General features: G+C 39.8%; 1 protein-coding gene across 1 annotated transcript in view; it reads left to right on the top strand.

Moving 5' to 3' along the window:
• The window catches only part of LOC121856985 (cadherin-87A-like), a 77,827-nt gene that overhangs the window by 36,057 nt on the left and 17,155 nt on the right, over positions 1 to 24,615 (top strand). Inside the window, 27 exon segments of the mRNA XM_042352782.1 lie at positions 1,950 to 2,158; positions 2,311 to 2,442; positions 2,628 to 2,753; positions 3,138 to 3,272; positions 6,774 to 6,966; positions 7,486 to 7,598; positions 8,222 to 8,419; positions 9,979 to 10,134; positions 10,727 to 10,965; positions 11,345 to 11,456; positions 12,219 to 12,374; positions 13,260 to 13,424; positions 13,612 to 13,735; positions 14,253 to 14,444; positions 14,737 to 14,834; positions 15,041 to 15,202; positions 15,589 to 15,711; positions 15,984 to 16,155; positions 16,608 to 16,780; positions 17,443 to 17,596; positions 17,731 to 17,885; positions 18,171 to 18,357; positions 19,900 to 20,010; positions 21,342 to 21,451; positions 21,706 to 21,865; positions 21,868 to 21,902; positions 22,193 to 22,364. Coding sequence (XP_042208716.1) covers positions 1,950 to 2,158; positions 2,311 to 2,442; positions 2,628 to 2,753; positions 3,138 to 3,272; positions 6,774 to 6,966; positions 7,486 to 7,598; positions 8,222 to 8,419; positions 9,979 to 10,134; positions 10,727 to 10,965; positions 11,345 to 11,456; positions 12,219 to 12,374; positions 13,260 to 13,424; positions 13,612 to 13,735; positions 14,253 to 14,444; positions 14,737 to 14,834; positions 15,041 to 15,202; positions 15,589 to 15,711; positions 15,984 to 16,155; positions 16,608 to 16,780; positions 17,443 to 17,596; positions 17,731 to 17,885; positions 18,171 to 18,357; positions 19,900 to 20,010; positions 21,342 to 21,451; positions 21,706 to 21,865; positions 21,868 to 21,902; positions 22,193 to 22,364 — 4,062 coding nt within the window.

Below are 24,615 nucleotides of genomic sequence, written 5' to 3'. Positions count from 1 at the left end.
TGTAATAAACCAGTATATTCATTCCCAGTAAATACTACTTCTTGCACTGTCACTATGTTGAAATGCCTTGTAGTTTGAGCTTTTCCCCATCTAGTTGTTATATATCTTATTTGTATCACTTATGTTATTTGTGTATTATTTGTAAATCGAAACCCATTCCCCAAATTTGTAACTGTATATTTTCAGCCTTCTGGCTGCCAAGCTCTTTCAATAAACCGTTAATTATTATTATTATTATTAATTATTACATAAGTACACATACGCACACACACAGAGGGAGTGGAAGTAACAGAACACAGCGGGTCACATCTAAAGCTAAACCTGTCCCACCGTTAGAGACCTTCCACCAGTCCTAAGACACTTACAAATTCCTACCTCAATTCACTTCCCCGTGTGTGTGTGGGGGTTGATGGTGGTTGCTGAGATGTTGGGTCCCCTCCCTTCCCAGCGGTCACCAGGTACTCTCTCACACCTCACGTTACCACCAAAGTCTATCCGATTGACCAGCAAAATTTAGGTCATAGATTAACGCTAACCTAACCTACCCAACCATCTTAGCCTATAACCTGTGCTTTCAAATCTCACTTAACCTCGTCGACTATACAATTAACTTAGCCTAACCAGTCCAATCCTGGGGTGTCTTAACGTTGATGTAGGTCAGTGTTGTGACTGGAGAGAGGTCAGTGTATGGAAGGTAGAGGCTCCGGTCATAGCACTAAGCCGGGGTGGGGCGTCATGGAAGGGCTGGCTGGGTAACTGTTTTGATACACCCAGTGGCGGCGAGTGCTGTGAGTTCCTTCTCTCTCTCTCTCTCTCTCTCTCTCTCTCTCTCTCGAATTAGTACTTTCGGAGTGAAAAGATGACATATCCATTTGAACTGTCGAGGAGAGGAACTAAATGTACTTAATTTTCCTAGAGAGAGAGTGAGAGAGTTACTAAATGATTTTTTTTGTCATTTATATAAAGTATATATATACCCCTGTATACCTTGGTGATTCATTGGTGTTAAAGAGGAGCCCGAAGGTAAGAGTTCGCTCATCGGAAGTGACTGAGATTCTGAGAACGTAAAATATTGTCAGTGTCAGTGAACCGTTCTCTTGGGATCACATGAAGACTATAGCCGACTCAGAGTATTTCGCCTGATGATTAAACACCCGGCTAGGTTAAGTTAATTTAGGATAGTTTTGACGTGGTTAAGTTAGGATATATTAGGTTTAAATTTGATTAAGTTGGGTTGAGTTCAATGTGACAGTAAACGTAGGTTCCGTCAGTCCATCTGTATGTCTGAGTTACCATGAAGGAGGCATCACGTGGCGTTATCTGGCGCCTTGTAGTCTTGTTAACACCACTACTCCTCATTTTCTCTTGCACGCTGTGAGCTGGAGTCGTGTTGTTTTTCTTGTGGTTTTTCCCAGCTTAATCGTAAAGTCTCAGCTGGCACATAGTCCTGCTGTGGTATTATGTTCATGGTCGCTTATTTCTTACATTACGCGTGATCTGATCCTGTCATGTTACTAAGGAAGAGAGAGATCAAGACTCTTGTTGCCGTAAGTGTTGTGTTTTTGGTATAGATGTGACCTTCACGCCACTTTCACATAATTGTCCATAAAACTTGTTACTTTCCAGGTTAACCTCGCCACCACCCACTCACGAAAGTTGACGGCGTATTGTCTTAAAACTAATGTTGTATTCAAGGCTTCGGGGTCTGGAGCCAGACTCTCAAATATTATGTTTATTTTCCCCAAAACTGGAGAAGCAAAATACTGTACAGTGCATCTAAGGTGTCCTTGATGTGTATTTTGATAACATTTAATGTTACTGTTTATTAGTCTTGTCAGCCAAGAGGGTGGTGGTGCAGTGTGTTAAAGCTGGTGTTATATTAATGTTAATCCTGTGAATCAAGTTCCACTGATGGTATTACTGTGTTAACGAGAGTGTTGCATCTACAGGTGTAGCAGCAAACCTGCCTCCCTCCTTCACGGCAGACATGAACCTACACGTGGTGAGCGAGGACACCCCCGTCGGTGCGGCTGTCTACACGCTGAAGGCCTCTGACCCTGAGGGCGGCCCCGTCAAGTACGGCTTGACAGGGTCCGACAGACTCAAGGTGGACCCCAGTACCGGTGTTGTCACCATTAACAGGCCCTTAGACAGAGAGGTAAGGGAGTGGGGTGTGAAATGCAAGACGTACCTTACTTGCTGGAGAAGTATCCTAATATAACCTAACTTAACCGAGCAAACCAAAGGCAGTTTTGGTGATATCTGGTGACTACAGTATCGGTAAATTAGTGATGGTCTGATATTTTACAGCGAAATGACACCCTGCGTCTGGTAGTGACTGTGGAGGATGAGGTGGACGGAGGGGCAGACAACAACATAATGAGGATCCCCATCTCTCTCATTGTCCTTGACACTAATGACAATGCTCCAAAGTTCCTGCAGGTGAGTTTGTCTTCAGCTGCAGCCCAAATGGGTCCCAGTTCAAATATAACTCAACCAAATTGAACTTAACCTCAAAGATTAGGGCCTAGAAAGATTTAACATCGTAGCTCATCCTTGATAACTATTGAGGACCTCTGATTGATTTTTTTTATCCTTTGGACAAACTTTTCCTTTCACTTTGACAGACACCATATGAGGCCATGGTTGGGGAAGATGCTGCCGTGGGAAGCACCGTCTTGCCAGGTATTAGACTCACTGATGAAGACCAGGTTGGAGACACGATTAAGGTGCAATGTGAACCAATTACTCCGGTAAGTGAAAGCAGGAGATATAGGTAAACGTAAAAGAATTATGATGCAGTTCAAGTTATCTGTTCCAGTTAGCAGTTAGGATTTTTTCTCTCTCAGTGCTGCACAGGGGGGGTTGTGGGGTGGTCGGAATCAAGAGTGACCACACACTCCGTTCACTAACCATCACCCACTCACTCTAACTCCTGTTGCTTGAAGTAAGAATATGTTGCTGGTTACAGTAATGAAAACCTTGAAACTTTAACATTTGTTCTTGTACTACAGCTACTTACTATGGCATACTACTGTAAACAGATTTATCCTATGAAATACAAAGCCATTATCCTAAGACGTATTAATAACACCATTTACTCCTTTAATGAGCTCCTCCTCCTGCCCCACATGTAGGGTGATGATGCATGTGAGGCGTTTGCCATCGTAACAAGTCAGTCTTCTGCCCGCAAGTTCTCCGGCAACCTCATCCTCAGCCAACCACTGCAGTACACCACCCGCAGCCTCTACCAGTTTAAACTTGTTGCCACAGTGAGTCTCATAGGCTCTTGTAATTTATGCATATAAATCTTTAATTTAATCAAATTTTTCATCTGTATTTACTGCTTCTTTATTTCAAGGGAAGGGGTTTAATTTTCAGCCTATCTCAAATTTCTTGGCAGAGTCAAGGGACCTGTATAGTGTACACAGTTGTCAATATTACTATACTGCCATGTTCTAGGAGCTGTTACCAAATATCCAGTAACTCCAGCAGATGTATCAAATATAAGTATCCGTGCATAAATCTGTGCAGGAATTTCGTCACAAGGCTCTTCCATTATACAGTGCTAACAGTGCCTAACAGAGACTAACAGAGACGTGATCGACTTCCCAAGAGACTACCAGGCAGATCAGTGACGAAGAGGATACAATAAAATAAACTACTCTAAAATAAAATAATTGTGCAATCATAATAAAAAAGTAAAGCAGTTTCCCATGTAAAAGTTTCGTTTTCTTTAATTGCTTCAAAGAAAATGGATGTAAATAAAGTATCATGAATGAATTTAAATGCGAGACTTAAATGACTTTGAATGAGATTAAAGATTTTACCGTAGTATTAAAGAGACCAACCGAGTATTATTTTAATTAAATGGATAACAATAATGAAAACAATAACAATAATATACGATATTTGCGAGGGAAACGTCATAGAAGAAAAGTGTCTTATAATTATCTGAACTATTGATGCAAAGATGAAATTCGCGAGATTCGGTTAGTGGCAATAATTATAATAATAATAATACATTATTATTGTTAAATATATATATATATATATATATATATATATATATATATATATATATATATATATATATATATATATATATATATATTGTTTTTTTTGTAATGTAATTAACCTTATCTATGGAAATTTTAATAACGAAAAGTGCACATTATGTAACTTAAGACAAATTTGGAAATATAAATTTTACGTGGCAAATGATCAGCAAAAAATGATAAGCATAAATGGAGTTTTTGGAATATTAGGAGCACAAGTACTGTATATTGGTTTGGTTAGGTTAGATTAGGTAGGTAAGGTTAGGTTAGATAAGGTTTGGTTAGGTAGATTAGATTAGGTCAGGTTAGGTTAGATTAGGATAAGTTAGGTTTGATTCCAATAAATTAAGAATTAAGTAAGATTTGATTACGTTAGGATAGATTAGATTAGCTGAGATTAGGCTAAGTTCCACTCCTATTTCACAAGTGATGTTGTAGGGTACGTTATGTTTGGGTTCACACTCAGGATGGGAAACTCACAATGTGCTCTCTGTATACATGTTGTATTGGATGTACAATGCAGCTTGGTGCTGGGAAGGCAGCATGGTTACAAGCGTTGAGTAGAGAGAGCTGGTTGATGAGGGTGCTCAGAGGAGGACAGCTTGTGGGTCGCCATGCTCGCCGGCAGGAGCGAGGGCCGCCAGGCAGCGGCTGTAGCTAGAAGAAGAGAGCTGGTTGGTGTAAGTAGAAAAGAGAGCGGTCACCACGAGGTCAGGTCTTTTATAGCGGGGTGGTGGTAATAGTTGACCTCAGTCATGAAAGCGGCTGGTTGACCTGACCACGAGAGCGCCACTAGAATTCGCGATTGACTACTCAGCGACAAACAGCGTTGTGGGAGAAATCCACTACAATGTGTTTCTATTCCATTATATCCATTTTTAGGCAAAACAAAAAAAACACTGTTATGATGCACCTGCACATTTTATTAGCTAGACAATAAACATAACTTACTGTTAGGTTTTAATGCTTAGTGTCAACCCTGTGATAATTTTAGGACTAATATTAACGACTAACCACCCGACGATTATTTGTTTTTTATGTTTACTTTCTTATACAATTTCATCAGTGAGTTCTGGTATGATAGTCATTTCTTTGGAAATGATTCGTTTGGTAGATAATTAAGCACCTAGGATTGCATTAGTGGCACTACTTCATCTTGCACAGTGGTAAATCGTAAATGGGCCTGTTGGGTATGAGATGTTTGGTTCACACTCAGGATGGGATGGAGAAAGGAAACTCACAATGTGCTCTCTATATACATGTTGTATTGGATGTACAATGCAGCTTGGTGCTGGGAAGGCAGCATGGTTAAGGCGTGATGTAGAGAGAGCGCGGTTAAGGGCGCTAGAGAAGGACAGCGTGTTGCCATGCTGCCAGCGGGAGAGCACCCGCCAGGCAGGCGGAGAGGCGAGGCCGCCAGGCAGGCGGAGGTGTTGCTGGCTGGTTGGTGTAGGTAGAAAGAGACAGATCACCACGAGGTCAGGTCTTAAATAGCGGGGTAGGCGGCTTAGCAGTTGACCCCGCTCCGTGGTGTCGCGGCGCTGGTTGACCCTAGACCACGAGGCATCACTGAGGTGGTGGGGTTAAAGGCAGCCACAAACAGCGCTGTAGGGGAGAATTCCACTACAGGCCCCTATCATATATCTCTGGCTATGCTCAGGTGGCTCAGTGTACGTTTATGAGTTGCTCGGGCTGGGTGGCTGCTCAAACGCCCACAAAAAAAAAAACGTGAAATACTCCCATATCATAGTACAGTATGTTCTTGTTGTTAAATATGGCAGGAGGTCTGAGGTGGAGCCCCACAGCTAGGAGGTTAAGTAAGGTTTCTTTGGTTAGGTTGGTGAGGTCTTTTAACAATGCTTTTGCCACTATTTTCTTATCAAATAAAAGAGTTAAGTTTAATTTACAAATAACCACATTTTAACACATTTGCCAAAACTACAACAGTTTCACTATAAAACACAGTGAAATTAGCATTTTAAAAATAAATATTATATGAAAAAGCGGCAGAGGGTCATTCGTCAATAATTACCAATTTTAGTGATTAATAATTTGGTGATAAAACTGATAAGTGATATTGCTGATCGGTTTTACTTTACTTTTATCCTCTTCACCACTGATCGGCTTGTTAGCCATTTGGGCAGTGGTCACGTCTCTGTTATGCATTGTTACAGTTCTCAAAAGTATGGTAACTCGACTGTACTTGATCATACTTTTGAATACAGTAAACTGATATGTCAGGTCTTGTCTTGATTTCTTGCACCCCTCCCGGAATAAAATCCTGCAGACGCCCATGGAGAAGGTCCATCCTGGGTTCCAACATTGTATAATGATCTTTATTACTTTACTATGCAGGGTAAGCTCACTGGCCTGTAATTATTTGTGCAGTGATTATTGTCCTTTTCGAATACAATTTATGAATCAATTTACTAATTTACAGTCATTAAAGATCTTTTGTTTATTCATGCATCTGAAGAACGAGGTCGTAAAGTTGTTATGCAACTCTCCTAAAACACTGGAATGCACACTCTCAGAGCTAGGGATATTATGAATCTTGATTAAGATAATTTAGTTCTTGACATTTCATAAAAAAAATAACATACAACTGTCTTAGACTGCAGGTTGGCATATGCTTTCATGTAATGAAGTACATACATAAAACCTTTTTTTTATGTACTCATTATCTTAAAATGTCAATTCTGTAACTACGTACAGGATGGTGGACAGATGTCAAGCGTGGGCGTGGTGGTGCGAGTGAGAGATGTGCAGAATTCTCCACCTCTCTTTTCTGGTTCCCTCACCGGCATTGTGACTGAGGATGACCCAATTGGCAGCTTGGTCATGACCCTCCAGGCAGCAGATGGGGACACTGGTGCCCCAAGACCCATCAGATATGAACTCATTAGTAGTGAGTATTTTATTGTCAGTAACTATTTGGCAACAGTGACACAGTCTGCATGTTCTGTTTTATGTTACCAACAATGTTTTGAAATGGCAACTCACAATTTTTTTATTTCACAACATGATACAGGTACAGTACTCTAAAATTAAAAACAAAATAAGTGCAGTACAGTATTAAACATACAGTAGTCATTCTTATTCTGAAATTGAGAACCATGCTGGACTTCAAAAGTAGACCGAAACAAAAATATAAAAAAAACAACTGCAGGATCCTACACAGTCCACTGGCCATCTTCCCTTGACATGGCCATCTTTAATTTGGGTGGCCATTAGGTAAATAAGGTAAATGATGTTTCATAGGCATTCATGCATCACAGACTGTAAAGCTTGTGCTTGTGTACAGTGTGTGGTTGTTATGTTAGTTGTGGGCATCATTTGTGAAGTTTACGGTATGTTTGTTTTTAGATCATGTCGCTGTTGTTCATATATTTGGAGCCTTTACATTAATATTGTTTTTGGTTTTCAGATCCACTGGATTTCTTTACCTTAGATGTCAAATCTGGGGAACTACGCACTGCCAAACCACTAGACCGGGAGGCCCTTCAATCCCCAGATGGTGTGGTTAAAGTCAAGGTTAAGGTGAGTTCAATTGAATTCAAAACTAAGGTGAACCAAATTATGTCAAGTTGGATAAAAAATGCAGTTTTATGGTCTGCAGGATTATAGAAGTAATAAAAATTACTTAATGCTTTAGATCTTTGTTAAAAAATTACTGTAGTACTTAATTTGAACCACTTTATATTCATTCTTGATCATATCCATTATATCTGCTTTGCTTCCCATCTGTGACTCTTCCTGCCAGTCATGATCCTTTTAAGTGTGTACTGTATTGTTCATGAAACTAATGAAATTCCTTAATTAAAATGATGTACCATAAGCTCACAGGTCAGTTTCACTTGCTCTTCTAAAATGATCTGTTTTTATATTTTCCAATAACCAGTAAGTCTTCTTCACTTCCCTAGACTTTACTGCTGTGTTTGATCTGGTCCTGTACAACACCCAGGCTGAATTACCGTGTCATTTTGTGATGCTATAACTGTACGTCTCCACATGTAGGCCTATACATGACTGTTGCCTATTATGAGTGTATCTTACTATCTTTAACATAAATCTCTACATAACTTTTATGTTATATGAGGTGTACGGTATATGTCTTCACCCAACAATGCTCTTTTGTTTCAAATGTAATACTTCTCTGCCAGGCCTATGAAACTATCGGTGGGAATCCTGTGAGTACAGGAGACACAGATACAGTGGTGGATGTAACAATAACCATTCGGGATGTGAACGATGAGCCTCCGTCCTTCAACAGGCGAGAGTATCGTGCTTCTGTGCCAGAGAATGTACCAGATGGGACTCCACTACCAAACCTTGATATGTTTGTTCAGGACACAGATGTAGTAAGTGTTGAAGGTCAAATGGGTTTCTGTCCTAATATTCTCCAACTTAATCTAGGATTAACTTAGGATTAGGGACCATTAGGGGCTGGTCAGTCAGGTGCCCATTAGGATTGAAGCCTCTTTGACCAGTCACTGTGGTGAATTCTGTAGGTTCATGTCTGATCGGATTGTCTCTACCTCGTTATTGAGGAAATTTTTTAAAGGCAAAATTCTTCATTAGAGGATTTTTCACTTCTATGTCTAGGTTCATATAAATTTATGACTCTTCATTTTGTTCATAATTTGCAAATTTTAATTTTTTTATTTTTTATTAATGATTTGTCTTCTATAATATGTTGTTTCAATCTCAGTTCTGTACAATATTCTTTACTTGTGACGAGTTGAGTAAAGATTGAAAATTAGTTTATTCTGAGTCTTATGTTCAGATCATGATTAATGTTGCCTACTGGGTAATTTTTATCTGTCTTTGTAATTTGGCTGCATAACTCAGGAATGGCAGGAGTGACGGTGTTCATGCATCGTACATACTCATACTCTACAGTACAGATATACAGTACAGTGACCCCTCGTTTAACGAACACCTCGGTTAACGTAATTTCGATTAACGAACTGCCTTCCATAAGGATCTTCAATTCGGTTAACGAAAAAAAATTCAGTTAACGAAGTTCTTACGAACCAACCTCAACATGTTTTCGCTTGCACTGACCGGGCAACCAGCTTTAGTATCAGTCCGCCAATACATTAATCGGTTCTAGGGCTTAAATTCCTTACTATTTTGGTAAATATCAAGAAGTTTATACTATTCAATAATTTTAAAAGTTTAATATTCAATTTTTTAGTCATTTTAACAATTATTGAACATAATTGAAGGTAAAGTGACTAGTTTAATGCACGGCATCCAGCCTCTTAACACAGCAAACAGGAGTTAGTCTCTCTCTGTTTTCACTGGAGGTAACATCTTGCTTGAGACTCTCTTCAACTAAACGCTTTTTTTCTGTGTTTCCAAGCAAATTATTGGTCATTTTGAAATATATTTTACATATTGACAATATAAAATGCAGTGCAGTGTTGATTTAAAGAAAATAATCCTGAATTACACCAAGAGAGCTAAAATTTTATGGGTGAAATGGCACCATGGGGTGACTTCTCTTCCACCCCAATGCCTTATCTTCTTCCGTCTCCTCCACCCCCATTCTAAATCCCATCATCATCATCATCATCCAGGAGCCTTCTACATACACACCTCAAAGTAAGTGAACTTTTCTACCATTTTTGTTGAATTTAGGAAATTTTTGGTGAGCTGGAACCAATTACCCAAAAACCCATTGAAACAATGGTTTCGGTTAATGAACTTTTCGGTTAACGAACGACCTTCTGGAACGGATTGAGTTCGTTAACGGAGGGGTCACTGTATTCAAAATGACAACCTCTGTAGCCCAGACATTTCTTAAGAATCAAAGATCAAAGCTCAAGGTGTCATTGTTATAAAAGGCACCTCATTTGAGTATATACTGTAATCTAGTCACCAGTTGCTGTGATGGTGTAATGTCTCCCTCCAGGGCTCCAACTCTGTGTTCAGCTTAAGACTGGTGGACTCATCTGGAATCTTCAGCGTGGAGCCACAGGTGGCCTCAGGCTCCTCCTCCGTCAGTATCAGGGTGGCTCGTGGACCCCTTGACTTTGAGAATCCCAACCAGCGCAAGTTTCTGCTACAGGTGTGTTAATGTCTTACATAAGCAGTGGATATACTTATGTTCTGTTTGGAAATGGTCTTAATATATGTCATGTTTGAATTAATGACAACAGAAAAGATATTAATACTGTACTGTAGTTCATAAAATTTGCCTACATTACATCCATCCATGTCCTTCTTGATATTGATTAAACTGAGATATTTTAAGCTATAGTTTAAAAAAAATTAGTGAATGTATGGATACATTGTTTCATCCATATATATATAGTTAGTCCTCCATTCATTGTACTGTAGTCCCTGTTTGTATTTACTGTACTTTATAGTATCCAGCCATTCAACCATGTATCTTTCCATTGATATATGCATCCATCCATTTATTCATCAATAGTACTATTGATCTAATTACCCCAAATTACCTCCTATCATATATTCATTAGCTCACTTAGTTGCTCACACTAATCCACCCAATAGTCAACCCCATGTACCATCAACACACCCAGTTTCCTTGCTGTTCATTCATTTACAAATCTGTCCATCAGTTAGACCTCCAAATACCCATCCCTTAATCACTTACTTAGCTTTCCATTCATTCAGCTGATTAACCTCTGCTTCAGGTTATTGCAGAAGAGACCCTAACGAACCCCCGGCTGTCATCCACGGCAACAGTTGTCGTCTCTGTCACTGACACTAACGATAACTCGCCAAAGTTTGAGCAAGAGGCTTACACTTCAGTGGTCTCAGAAACGGCCAACCCAGGCACTGTTGTTGCCACCATCGTTGCCTCAGACAGGGACACTGGGCAATTTGGCGCTGATGGCATACAGTATTCCCTCTTTGGCAATGGTGCAGAGAAGTAAGTGGTGTTTAAGGCATACACAGTACTTGTATTTTGTAAACAATGCCAGACAATCACACATGCATTTTCAGAAACACGTATTTGATTATTTGTACTTGCATCCATATTTACACATTTGCACAATACAAAACTAACCCTAACCCCCTTCACTACAGGGACGCCACTTTTGATATTTTATTTGGCTAATGCCAGATAAGTTTATTCAGCTCAGAGGGGAACCAATATGCAAGGGGTTAAGACCAAGTAAAGCATCAGAATAAATTTTATGAGCTAGCTGGTGAAACAACCAAAAAACTCTCCAATCTTTAATAAGGAAGTGCACTGTAAATTTTTCTCATCTTTGTTGCTGCTCACTCATGTCTTTATTCAATAACAGATTTGAAGTAGATGCCACCTCTGGAGTGATCACAGTGGCCTTCTGTGACACCCCCGGTCACCGCAACTGCCTCGACTTTGAGGAACGACCCACCTACTTTCTCTCTTTCCAGGCAAGTTTCTCTCTCTCCTCCCCATTTACATTATTTTTTTACACTACAGTAGTATGTACTGTATATACCCTTCATCTATGTTCTTTTTTCAGAGAAATTCCCCCCTCTGCAGCAACATTTTTTGCCCTTCTCTTCCTCTCATCTACTATTTGTTCTTCCACTTGAGTACCTCTTGTGTCCCTCCACATTCTTAGTTCTTCTTGGCTAGTACGTGTATGTCCATCTCCTCCTGCAAATTTAGTTTTCAGTTTTTCAGACAGTCTGACTAGCAACGGTGATTGCTTTTCCTGGCAATACTATTAATAGTAACAGTTGTGCTTGTAGAAGGAGTATTAATATTAATACGGTAATAGTAATATGAACAAAGGGTCGTACAGTATCTCTAAAACTAGTCAATGGATTTTTCTGAAATTTCAAGTATGAAGGCCATTGGTAACAAATAGCATGAAGAGATGAGTTGTCTGATTAATTTTTAGAATTAATTATCATTATGGTGGCAGCCTCAAGGCATTACAGAACCAAGGCATTTCTTGAAAAGTAATATCTTCCATACCTTAGTGCCCTTTTTATTTCTAGGATGAAATAAGGTCACTTTAGTTTTCCAAATTAATAAATGTTTGCTCTAGTCTTGCACATAAGATTATTTTCATAACCAAATTGATTGAATTATCACCTATATGTTTTTAAAGAGTGACGGATAAATTTATCAGTCACTCTTTATAAACATTTATAAATGTGACCTAATACTGTCACTGCCCACAGGCCATAGATGCAGGGGGCACAGGTCACACAACAGTTGTACCAGTGCGGATAATACTGGCTGACAGCAATGACAACCCACCCAAGTTCACTCGGCAGCAGTATCGTGCTGTGATTGATGAGGGTGCAGCAGACTTTGATCCTCCATTATATGTCACAGTAAGTTGTATCCATACCCTTGAAGTCAAAAGTATCACTTGAAGAAAGATGATGAAAATTACCTGGGAAATTCAGTTAATGGCTTTGGTGTTTCAATAAGGGTGATGCTGGTCCAAGGGTTTAATTGTCATAGAGGAAGGCTAATAAACTATCTTCATTTTTATGTCTTAATTTTTCTGCATATTCTTCTTAACCACTGTATGTTGTAGCTCTCAAATTGTTTTGTTAAAACTCTTCAGTATCTTTGAGGATAAATACAGGTAATCAATGATGAAGACAGTGACTGTAAGGAACATTACATCAAAACACTTGTTTATTTTACACAATTACTGTATTTTGAGCTTAACCATAAGGCTAGGAGGTGATTTATATTGGAGAGAAACTAAGTTTAAACTCCCATATAGCAGTGCCAGATAGACAATCACACAGTTCTATACACCCACACACCAAAAAGTAAACATCTTCCACACAATGTCCATATTTGGCAGTGTGAATGTATAGTATCATTTGATTTGAATTTGTTGATTAAATACAGTATTTATACAGAATGTGCATACATTTACTGTACTTTATAAACGTCTAATGAGACTAACACATAAAGTACTGTACTTATCTCAAGTGTGGACCCCAGCATAATACTATACTGTACAGTTGTGCATGTAGCACACCAGACTGCAGAAATTTAACATAGGAGTTCAGGAAATATTTAATCAGGTCATGGCAAATTTTGAAATTTGCAGCTGATTTTTACTTCTATATATATATATGTGTGTGTGTGTGTGTGTGTGTGTGCGCGTGTGTGCGTGCGTGCGTGCGTGCGTGCGTGCGTGCGTGCTTAGATCTATTTTTATATAATACTGTAGCTTTAAATGTTGCCATTCTCAGGCTGAGGACCCAGATGCCACTTCACAAGTTGTTTACAGCCTGGTGGGAGGAGACCCTACTGGACTCTTCACCATAAACCCTGACTCAGGCAGGATACGTGTATCCAATGAATCTGGATTAGATATATCCAATCTTAAGACTGGCTACATTATTCTCACAGTAGAGGTGAGTCCCGGGGTAATACAGGCAACATTGGAAAAGTGACACAAATGGCCCATTAAATCATTTACACTATATACTTCAACTTGACAATTGTAAAACATTCCTTTAATAACTAGTGTAAGTGATTCAGTAAAGACTTATTACTTTGTTGTGATTTAGTCTTACTAGTTGATTTATTATGGTCCTCCAGGCCAATGATGGTGAGGGGTCCCACACAGCCAACATAAAAGTGTTAGTACGTGATGCTAACAACAACGTCCCAGTCTTCAGCAAGAACCCTTACCTGGCAGCTGTCCAAGAGAATGCTCCTGAAGGTATGTGTTGTTGGTATCTCTGTGTGCTGAAGAGTTAGGGATTTGCATTTATTAGGGAATCACTAGTTTCTGTATTTTCCATCAGATGAAATATATTTATGTGAAAAACGTCGGTTGATAGTTTGTATCAAGGTTTAAATATTTTATGGAACTTGATTTAGCTGCTCATACAAAGGTTTTAGTTATTTATGGCATTAATGATAATCACATTTTGTGTATACAAATGAGTCGGCTTTCAACAATCCATTAATGTCTCGACATTTATAAATAAAAATCAAAGATATGCATATGTGTATTGCAACTGCTAGGTATTCATGGTTACCATTTTGTTTATTCATTGAAAGAAGCATTTTGATGCAGAATTTTTTAAGTGTACAAGCCTGTTGATTACTGTATAAATGCTCTTAAGTTAATACTGTACTACTATACAAGTCACTCACATATTCAGTACAGTACGTACTGGGATTTGTCTCATTGTACAACTGAAATTTAATGATATGATTTCTTGTTTGTGCAGGGGGTGTGGTAGAGCAAGTCTCTGCCAGTGATGCAGACACAGGAGCCAATGCTGCAATCACATATCGTATCCACCGTGGTGGTTACGATGACTTTGCTGTTGACATGGTCACTGGTGTCATCACAGTTGCCAGGAAGCTTGACTATGACAGACGGCAGAGCTATGATATTGAGATTGTGGCAACAGATGGAGGTTAGGATAAAACAATTAAAGTCATTGCATTCAAAGGATTTTGACACAATAAATAAGGAGTGAAGTCATCCTGAGAAAGAATTAAAGTACAGTACAGTAAATGAGTTGAAGGGGCTATAGTCATTAATGAACACTTAATTATGATCGATAGGTTAACAAAGCACTTCAGAAGTAACTTTTCTATAGTATGTATTTGTACCCTTCTCATTCAAACGCTTAACAGTTACAGTGTACTGCACTTAATTAGTACCAATAATAATAAAGTGACTTTTATGGCCCCTTCTTCTACCAGGTATCCCGCAGCAGACATCAACCAGTACTCTCACTGTTAGCATCATCAATAACAATGACAAGAGCCCTTATTTCACCCCAACTACCCAGCGCACACAGGTCAGTACAATATACCACTTCCAAGATCCACCAACAACTGTACACTACTGTGCTCTTAATTTTGGAATAAGGAAGGATATTTGAGTTAGATGAAACTAGGGTGAGTCTTTTGGATGTTTTCCTAATTCTACAACTTCATCTGTAAATTATACAAAGATGTGATTTTCTAAGAAAATCATTTAGAACTTTTGTGTCCATCTTCCTAGGTCTCAGAGGATGTGCAGGCAGGAACAACATTCTACACACTGTCAGCACAAGACCCTGATGTGGAAGGAGAAGGAGCACTAGTATTTGGAGTTGATTTACCAGTGTCTGCAGTTGACAGTGATGGACGTCTTGTGGAGGGACCTCAGAGGGATGCCCTGGCAGTGAGTTGTCTTCTGAAGTCTCCTCTCTTCTGACTTATTTATATTTTATACCTTCAGATTTTTTCTTTGTAGGTTGGTTAATTTCTCATCTGCCCGTAAAATCAGTGTTGTATTGATATTCTGCATGGATATGAAATAGAGGTACCCCTTCTGAATGTAAGCAGGATACCGTTAATAACATTACATGTGGGAAGGGCTCATTCTAAATTCTTGGAACAGTGTCAACAATTCTTATTATCTTAATATGTTCTCGCCTAACTCTCTCCAAATCAAAACTAATCTTGAATGGATTTTTATATTTTCTTAAACTTGTATGTAGCTTCTAGCACTGTCTTACCTTCATGATGATAAAATAGTATAAGCAACTATGACCCATCTTGAAACAGGAGGTGTTTGTGGTCGACTCCTTGACTGGAGTTGTGACAGTAACCAAGGAGTTGGACAGAGCTGTAGCCACAGAGGTCTCCTTGGCTGTCACTGTCACGGACGTGTCTGCTACACCACCACAGGTTAGTCTCCCTCAGTCTCGCTTCATGGCAGCTCAGTGTAATCCTGTATTTTTTCTGAAACAAACATTATTTATACATGTTTTGACAATTAGGATTTAATTTGTGTCCTTTGATGAAAACCAGTCTTTATATGTTGACAAGTAAAAAAAGTCTACTTTTCACTTATGTAATTTAAGTGTTTAATGCAGGTACTATCAGTTTTACTCTCATAAAATTCCCTCACTCATCCCCCATTATACTGAAAGTCATCACTACTACTGTACCTTCCTCAGGTGGGTCATGGCAGCCTCGTAATCACCATTGTGGATGTGAATGACTTCCCACCGGTATTCCCTCCCCCATGGAGTCCTGAGAGTCCAACTATTCATGTTAGAGTGGCAGAGGAATTGCCTCGAGGCTCCCTTCTGACTACCATCACTGCCTCTGATATTGACTCCAACATAGGTAAAAAGAAGAGTTACACATTAAAATATCAGGGTGACAAACTCAGCAGTATTTCAGACTCGTGTGATTATGTTTTTCCTTCCCCCTTTTTTTTCTTAATTAATGTATTTCTCTATCCAGTTGTCTGGTGAATCTGTATCTGGACACAATACCTGGAATAATTTTCCTTTACAAGAGGACCTGGACTTATTGTTTTCTCATTACAGTATATTTTATGATCTGATTTTTTAAATTTCTTTAATATTTGACACTGTATGTATATTTTTTTACCTATATTTCACAAACCAAAGGAGAAAAAATACAGAAGTACATAATAAATCTGTGTTTCCAGTGTTGTATTCAATGTTGAAACATCTTCATAACATTTCAAAGTCAATTCAACAAGGAAACAGTTGTGTGTCCTTTAATTAATTTGGGTAGCTCAAACAGCAACTGTTCTTTGTTTTCAATAGGTGGATACTCTCTAGCAGAACCATCAGAGCACTTTGCCCTGGATAATGTCACAGGGGTTGTGACAGTCAAGGCCAGACTGGACTATGAAACACAGCCTGAGCTTAGCTTCATTGTGGTGGCTCATGACACTGGTGTGCCCACTCTGTCTGCCTCCACCACTGTTACTGTGAAGGTAATATCTCGACAGTATTTTGCTATATTATCTTAATTCCTCTCCCTTTTTTATGTGGGATAGATCAAGTGATAGGGTACCTCCAGAAAAGGGGCAAATCTTGGAGTGGATTGTGTTAGACTGATTATATTGATGATAGAGAATTGAGAGACCTAAATAATGAATTGGAGTATTACTGGAAGATGTGACAATTTGATCTGATGTTTGTGGAAGTTATTAGTGTATGAATGTTGCAGGGTGCTGAGTATTGGGAAGTATATACATAGTACTGTATTAATGATTGGATTGGATTGTGATTCTTAAGTGTGCTAAGTATTAGCAGCTGCTTGGTTCTGAAGTGTGCTAAGCATTGTGGGGTGCCAAGTGCAGTAGTCAACAAAAAACTGAGCAGGCATGTGTTTTGTGTTCTACAGATAGATATGGTAAGTGCTAGAAATTTAATTGTTAAATTAAAATGTGGTGTGTGTGTGTGTGTATGAAAGAAACATCACAAGGGACCAACTTGGTGTGCTGGAGATCCTTTATACTCTATGTGTGTACTAAGTAATGGGGAGTTGACAGGTATGGAATGCCTATACTGTACTGTACATTAATTGTGTGTTAAATCATGCTTAATAGTTATTTATGTTCACACCACGTTCATTACTCTGTCTCCTCCACAGCTGGACAACATCAATGATGAAGAGCCAGTGTTTAGTTCCCCTGTGTATGATGCACAGGTAGCTGAGAACTCCCCACCAGGCACTGTCATCATGGGTGTTACAGCCACAGATGCTGACGAGGGCCAATTTGGGGTCATCACTTACTCTCTTGCAGGTCAGTCCCCACTCCTTCTGCATTTAGTACTTAAACAATAGAAAAAGGTAATTTTTATTTTCTTAGCTCTTCTACATGCTTATAATGGAATAATGAAAGTGTTCTCATTCACCCTAAATCTGCCTTACCTTTAGGTAACCATCATGAGGATTTTGCCATCAATCGCATTGGAGTTGTGACAGTGAGGAATGGTGCCTTGCTGGACCGTGAGAGTTTGTCTTCAGTCGTTCTGCGGGTCGTGGCAACAGATGAAGCTCCAGAAAATCATCGGCGCCAATCATCTGTCCCAGTGAGTCCAAAACCTAAATGATTGTTGTAATCAATGACTTTGTGATGGTACTGTACTTAGTAGTCTAGAAAAATAATTAGATCAACTATTTAATGAGTCTTCAAGAAGGTTTTTATAATGTCTGGCATGCTAGTACAGTAGTTTTTAAAGTTGTAGCATGAATATACAGGTATTACATTAAAAATCGTGCTTAAACTTAAGATTTTTTCTTTGTTTGATTGATCTACATTCGATTTTCTAAAAAAAAAAATTAATAGTGTTCCTAACATTTATTTTCTCAAACAGCTTCACATCACGATCACTGATGTGAATGACCATGGTCCAACCTTCAGCCAGGGGTCATATTCTGCCAGTGTGGTGGAGAATCTCCCCCTGGATCCTCCAGCACCTATTGTCCAGGTCACCGCTCATGATGATGATGAGGGAATTAATGCCTTAATTAGGTACTCCATTACTAATGGCAATGACCAAGGTCAGCAGCACCCTTTGTTCATAGTGTATTGTTTTAGCATTAAGCGAGGAGTTCGGGTTAAGGTGTAGGTGCTTTTAATTTTGACCCATTGTTATGATATTCCTGTCATCAACCAAGGATCATATGTACACCCACTAAAAAATTATTCAGCACCCATGTCATATTGTATCACGCAGTAAGGGTGCCAAATAATTTTTTAGTGGGTGTACATGTATGTATCGTGCATGTATACATGTGAGTGTGTGTGTGTACAAGTATCATGTACTTAAAAATTATTCTGCACCCTTACGGTGTGATACAATATAACATGGGTGCCGAATAATTTTTTAGTGGGCGTACATCAATTCTTGCCTCATAACTCCCTTCTACCCTTTCAAATTTGTCAACCCTTTACACCTTTTCTCACCCCTTTCTAAATTTTCAGGGTACTGTTTCTCCATTACTTCTTTTTACTTTGCCTTGAAATTATTGATATTGCTAAGAGATCTATCATTTTCACTGAATATTACAAGTTTGGTAGAAATTTTGTCAAAATATTGAGATAAAATATTCAACCAAAAATAAAATCTTACAAGATAGAAAAAATTGGAAGTTGTATTTATGTTGAGGAAAGAATCTTTCTGTGCTGATTTTTTGTTTCATTGAAATGGTCAAAAACTGGCAGAGAAATTCCAATCTAGAGTGTTGGAAAAGTTCATTTTGAGATACATGCCGATAAAGTTTCTCATTCTTTCTCCCCTGTCTAAGAGCTCATTATGAGCCAATTTTACATGTAATATCTTGGGTGTTTTTTGTGTGTATTTTTACTTCTCCAACTGAACTCCAGTTATATTCTTGGATTTAGCAATGCTCTTGGCATGTGCTTCCTTTAGTTGCTTTATGTTTTGAATCATATGCCATCCTGATAGTCAAGGAGAGAAGCCTGTTACAGCAGTACAAGTGAGGTAAGATATGCGGTGCTGCAGAGTACACACCTCCTCTCCTTGACAAGATCCGAGACCAACTGAGTGTGTCTACCTCCCTACACTCGACAGAGAGGAAGAGAGTTGCCTGAAATGAATTTCTAAAGTCTGTTTTGTGCTATTTATTCCATATTTCTGGGGAAAATTTTTTACTACAATCATTCATATGTCTACCCAAGGGGACTTGGGAAGGTAGGGGTGGGAGACCATATATAACTGCATAAATATTAATAATATTGCCATAAAACTTCGTCCACATAATGCCATAGACAACACCTTTGCTCAGGAATTTTTTCGCATTTTATGATATTTTATTTATTTTTTTTTCATCAACCTAAGCCAGACGATCCCCTTAAATCTGCTTATTCTTGCATTTACTGGTATCTGTAGTATAAATGTGACCACCATACTGTTATAGATCTGTGATCATAGTACCATACCATTCTGGTACAGTACAGTATGTTAGGAGCTTCCTGTGACTAGCCAATCTATGTATACTGTAGTTTTAGCAGATATGATGACACAGGTTATGTTCTTTAATCCTGGTACTATTTTGTGATCTTGAGCCATTTATTTCCAGAAGCCTTCTGGCTAGACCCAGAGACAGGTATCCTCTACCCAGCCCGTACCCTTCTAGCAACACCCAGCAACTACAACCTCACCATACTGGCCAGGGACCTTAATGGCACAGGTAATAAACCACTATCTTTGATACAGTACTGTGAAAAAGAAGACTTTTACAGTTTTTTCTGATTCTTGAGGTATGTCACATTACCCGTGGATGGAGTTTTTAAATTCATGGGAGGGTGGTATCCTACTTCATCCATCTGTTTCACAAATTCTTATGTTTAATTATAACTTTGTTTTTATTTATGTTTCTCAAATGACATGCCAGAAGTTATACACTCCTCCATACAAATGTTTGCTGACAATGCCAAGTTATTTAGGGAAATTAAGAACCAAACAGACTGTGAAGAGCTGCAGAAAGATCTCTATGAGCTTCAAGAATGGTCAAGGAAATGGCTGCTAAGATTAACTGTCACGAAGTGCAAGAGGATGCACCTAGGTTACACCAATAGTAAGGAGGCATATCACATGTCCCAACAGGATGAAGAGACTGCATTAATTGAGACTGAATGCATAAAGGACCTGGGTGTGTATGTTGACAATGAACTTAAGTTCTTGGGCCATTGTGAGAAGAAAATGAATTAGGCAACAAAACTACTGTAATAGGTTTTATAAGAAGGTCATTTAGATATTGAGATGGTCCATCACTCGCCATGATCTTCAAGAGTGAGATGCTTCCCCGCCTGGAGTATTGTCACCCCATCTGGTCTCTGAGGTATGCTAGAGACTGCCAATTGATTGAAAATGTCCAAAGGAGGGCCACCAAACTGGTGCTGGCTCTACAGAACCTCAGTTACCCAGAGAGATTGGAGCACCTGCAACTACCTAGCTTTAACTACAGATGGGTGAGGGGCGACCTAATTGAAGTATATAAACATCTCAGGGGGCACTACTCGGTCGAATGTACATACCTGGAGCTGGTGGACGTCCACCCCACAAGGGGTCACAGCCCATGGTTGAAGAAGCCACAAGTCCAGAAAACTGTGAGGGCAAACGTTTTCAGAGTGAGAATTGTGAACTCTTGGAACAATCTGCCAGAGAGCGTTGTGAAGGCACCGAGTGTGAGCTCATTCAAGGCCGGACTTGACCAACACTGGAGCTGGTTCTGATATATTCAGGAGCCAGTGCATGCCCAGTATATATGCCAACAGTATGTATCATAGACGTGACCGACCGACCGACTGATCAATGGCGAAGAGAATAAAAGTAAAAGTAAAAGTATCAGTAACTAAATCTCTTGAGATGCAGTGTGTGCATAAAGACAAAGAGGAACAGCTAGGTGAAGAATGCTAGTGGCTTGTTTAGTGTCATAGTCTAATATAGGTACCTTTATTGGTTATTGTAACAGAGGAATTTCAAATTTATAAATTTCTTTCTTATTCTTTTTACCAACAGGTGAATACAGTGATCAAACTATGGTAGAAATTACAGTCCTACCCCAAAACCAACACAAACCTAAGTTTGTCTCCCCAGCTGTGCCCAATGCCACTGTTTTCGTCCAGGAGGTGAGTCCACCTACAGGGTAAGTGTAGGTAACGACCAAAAAATAGTAGTGTAGCATTGATTTCTCCATGGCTGCTGTTCTCTCTCATTAGTAATGAAATGACAAGAAAGATGTTTTGATACATTCGTGAGGTCATAGAACATAAAGCAGGAAATAATACCTTCATGCAGTAGATGAGTAATGGAAACTTGTGTATTTTATTTGTAATAATAATTGTAAATAATGTTCTTTTTCTAAATATTATCAATGTTGCAGAACTGGAGCTCACCTGTGCAGGAGGTAATAACAGTTGAAGCTGAGGATAAGGACTCTGGAGCCAATGGGGAGGTGCGTTATCACTTGCGTGTAGGTGAGGAAAATCTTCAGGATACACCTGAGTTCCATCTAGACCCTATCTCTGGTGATCTTACCACTAAAGCGTGCTGGATAGAGAAGAACAACATAAGTATGAGGTAAGAAACCAAAGTGGCAATTGTTTTATGTAGATGTTATTTTAAAAAGTCAGTTTGTATGAGTTCCCAAGGTAATAATGACGGAGATGGATGTGCAGAGTAAATTTCAAATTAGTATGGTGCACAGACAACATTTTACAATGTAGAGCAATGTTTCTTCCACAAAATATTCTCCTATGATCTCTTCTACTGTTGCACGGGAGTGGAAGAAAGGGAGATAGAAATATATACAGAAGTCCATAAAATACAATTTCTCGTCCATAAGTTAACCTAAGTCTCTTCCTTAACAGTTGGTGTTGGTGGCCAAGGATCAGGGTTCACCAATATCCTATGAGACCTTGCGATTCTTGACAGTACTCTTGGAGGACATGAACGATAATCGGCCAGTTTTCCCCAAGAACAGGATGCCACAAGCTTACCGTTTCAGTGTTGTAGAGAACACAGCTAAACACACATTTATTGGTATGTTGAAATAAAAAACTGCGACACACATTTTGATTAATATCATATTTTGGTAATATCTCTAGATTCAGTGCTTAATATTCTTAACAGTATTTAGTTGCATGATAGTAAGGGAATACTCTACATTAATGATGTGTGTGTGTGTGTGTGTGTGTGTGTGTGTGTGTGTGTGTGTGTGTGTGTGTGTGTGTGTGTGTGTGTGTGTGTGTGTGTGTGTGTGTGTGTGTGTGTGTGTGTGTGTGTGTGTGTGTGTGTGTGTGTGTGTGTGTGTGTGTGTGTGTGTGTGTGTGTGTGTGTGTGTGTGTGTGTGTGTGTGTGTGTGTGTGTGTGTGTGTGTGTGTGTGTGTGTGTGTGTGTGTGTGTGTGTGTGTGTGTGTGTGTGTGTGTGTGTGTGTGTGTGTGTGTGTGTGTGTGTGTGTGTGTGTGTGTGTGTGTGTGTGTGTGTGTGTGTGTGTGTGTGTGTGTGTGTGTGTGTGTGTGTGTGTGTGTGTGTGTGTGTGTGTGTGTGTGTGTGTGTGTGTGTGTGTGTGTGTGTGTGTGTGTGTGTGTGTGTGTGTGTGTGTGTGTGTGTGTGTGTGTGTGTGTGTGTGTGTGTGTGTGTGTGTGTGTGTGTGTGTGTGTGTGTGTGTGTGTGTGTGTGTGTGTGTGTGTGTGTGTGTGTGTGTGTGTGTGTGTGTGTGTGTGTGTGTGTGTGTGTGTGTGTGTGTGTGTGTGTGTGTGTGTGTGTGTGTGTGTGTGTGTGTGTGTGTGTGTGTGTGTGTGTGTGTGTGTGTGTGTGTGTGTGTGTGTGTGTGTGTGTGTGTGTGTGTGTGTGTGTGTGTGTGTGTGTGTGTGTGTGTGTGTGTGTGTGTGTGTGTGTGTGTGTGTGTGTGTGTGTGTGTGTGTGTGTGTGTGTGTGTGTGTGTGTGTGTGTGTGTGTGTGTGTGTGTGTGTGTGTGTGTGTGTGTGTGTGTGTGTGTGTGTGTGTGTGTGTGTGTGTGTGTGTGTGTGTGTGTGTGTGTGTGTGTGTGTGTGTGTGTGTGTGTGTGTGTGTGTGTGTGTGTGTGTGTGTGTGTGTGTGTGTGTGTGTGTGTGTGTGTGTGTGTGTGTGTGTGTGTGTGTGTGTGTGTGTGTGTGTGTGTGTGTGTGTGTGTGTGTGTGTGTGTGTGTGTGTGTGTGTGTGTGTGTGTGTGTGTGTGTGTGTGTGTGTGTGTGTGTGTGTGTGTGTGTGTGTGTGTGTGTGTGTGTGTGTGTGTGTGTGTGTGTGTGTGTGTGTGTGTGTGTGTGTGTGTGTGTGTGTGTGTGTGTGTGTGTGTGTGTGTGTGTGTGTGTGTGTGTGTGTGTGTGTGTGTGTGTGTGTGTGTGTGTGTGTGTGTGTGTGTGTGTGTGTGTGTGTGTGTGTGTGTGTGTGTGTGTGTGTGTGTGTGTGTGTGTGTGTGTGTGTGTGTGTGTGTGTGTGTGTGAATAACAATAAAAACGGGTTTATTGAAAAAGTTTGCAGCCCGAAGACTGAAAATATACAATGGACATAAATGACTTATTACATACATTGGTGGTTTAACAAAAGCCTTCATTAGAGAAAGGTGAAGGAACATATACAGTGAACATACAGATTGATGTTTACACACGTAGATCATGTGAGCTGAGGTGTTGAACAGCAGACACGTAGTGTAGTAACTCCCTCACAGGTGTTGTTATGAGGGGCTTGACGTGGTGTAGTAATTCCCTCTCAGATGGTGTTATGAAGGGCCTGATGATGTAGTAGTTCCCTCACAGATGGTGTATGAGGGGCCTGATGATGTAGTAATTCCCTCACAGATGGTGTTATGAGGGGCCTGATGTGGTGTAGTGCTTCCCTCACAGATGGTGTTATGAGGGGCCTGATGTGGTGTAGTGCATCCCTCACAGATGGTGTTATGAGGGGCCTGATGTGGTGTAGTGCTTCCCTCACAGATGGTGTTATGAGGGCCTGATGTGGTGTAGTAATTCCCTCACAGATGGTGTTATGAGGGGCATCACGTGGTGTAGTAATTCCCTCGCAGGTGTTATGAGGAACTTCACATGATGCTGTAGCAACTCATTCACTATGCGGTGTCGTGCATAATGGGGACACCACGTGGTCCGTTGTCACAGGAATTCACTCACTCAAGTGGGTGAGGTGTGGTCCCAGGCCTCTCTATCGTGGAGTCTCAGGGTATGCTGCCAGACTGGGGTCACTAATACTGAGGGGGAATACTTAAATCTAATCTTAATTTCTAAGGGTCGCTGCCAC

The sequence above is a fragment of the Homarus americanus genome, unplaced genomic scaffold, assembly GCF_018991925.1.
Source record: "Homarus americanus isolate GMGI-L3 unplaced genomic scaffold, GMGI_Hamer_2.0 scaffold44060, whole genome shotgun sequence".
Lineage (NCBI taxonomy): Eukaryota > Metazoa > Arthropoda > Malacostraca > Decapoda > Nephropidae > Homarus > Homarus americanus.
The sequence above is the reverse complement of the archived record's forward strand: the minus strand, read 5'-3'. Positions and strand labels throughout refer to the sequence as shown.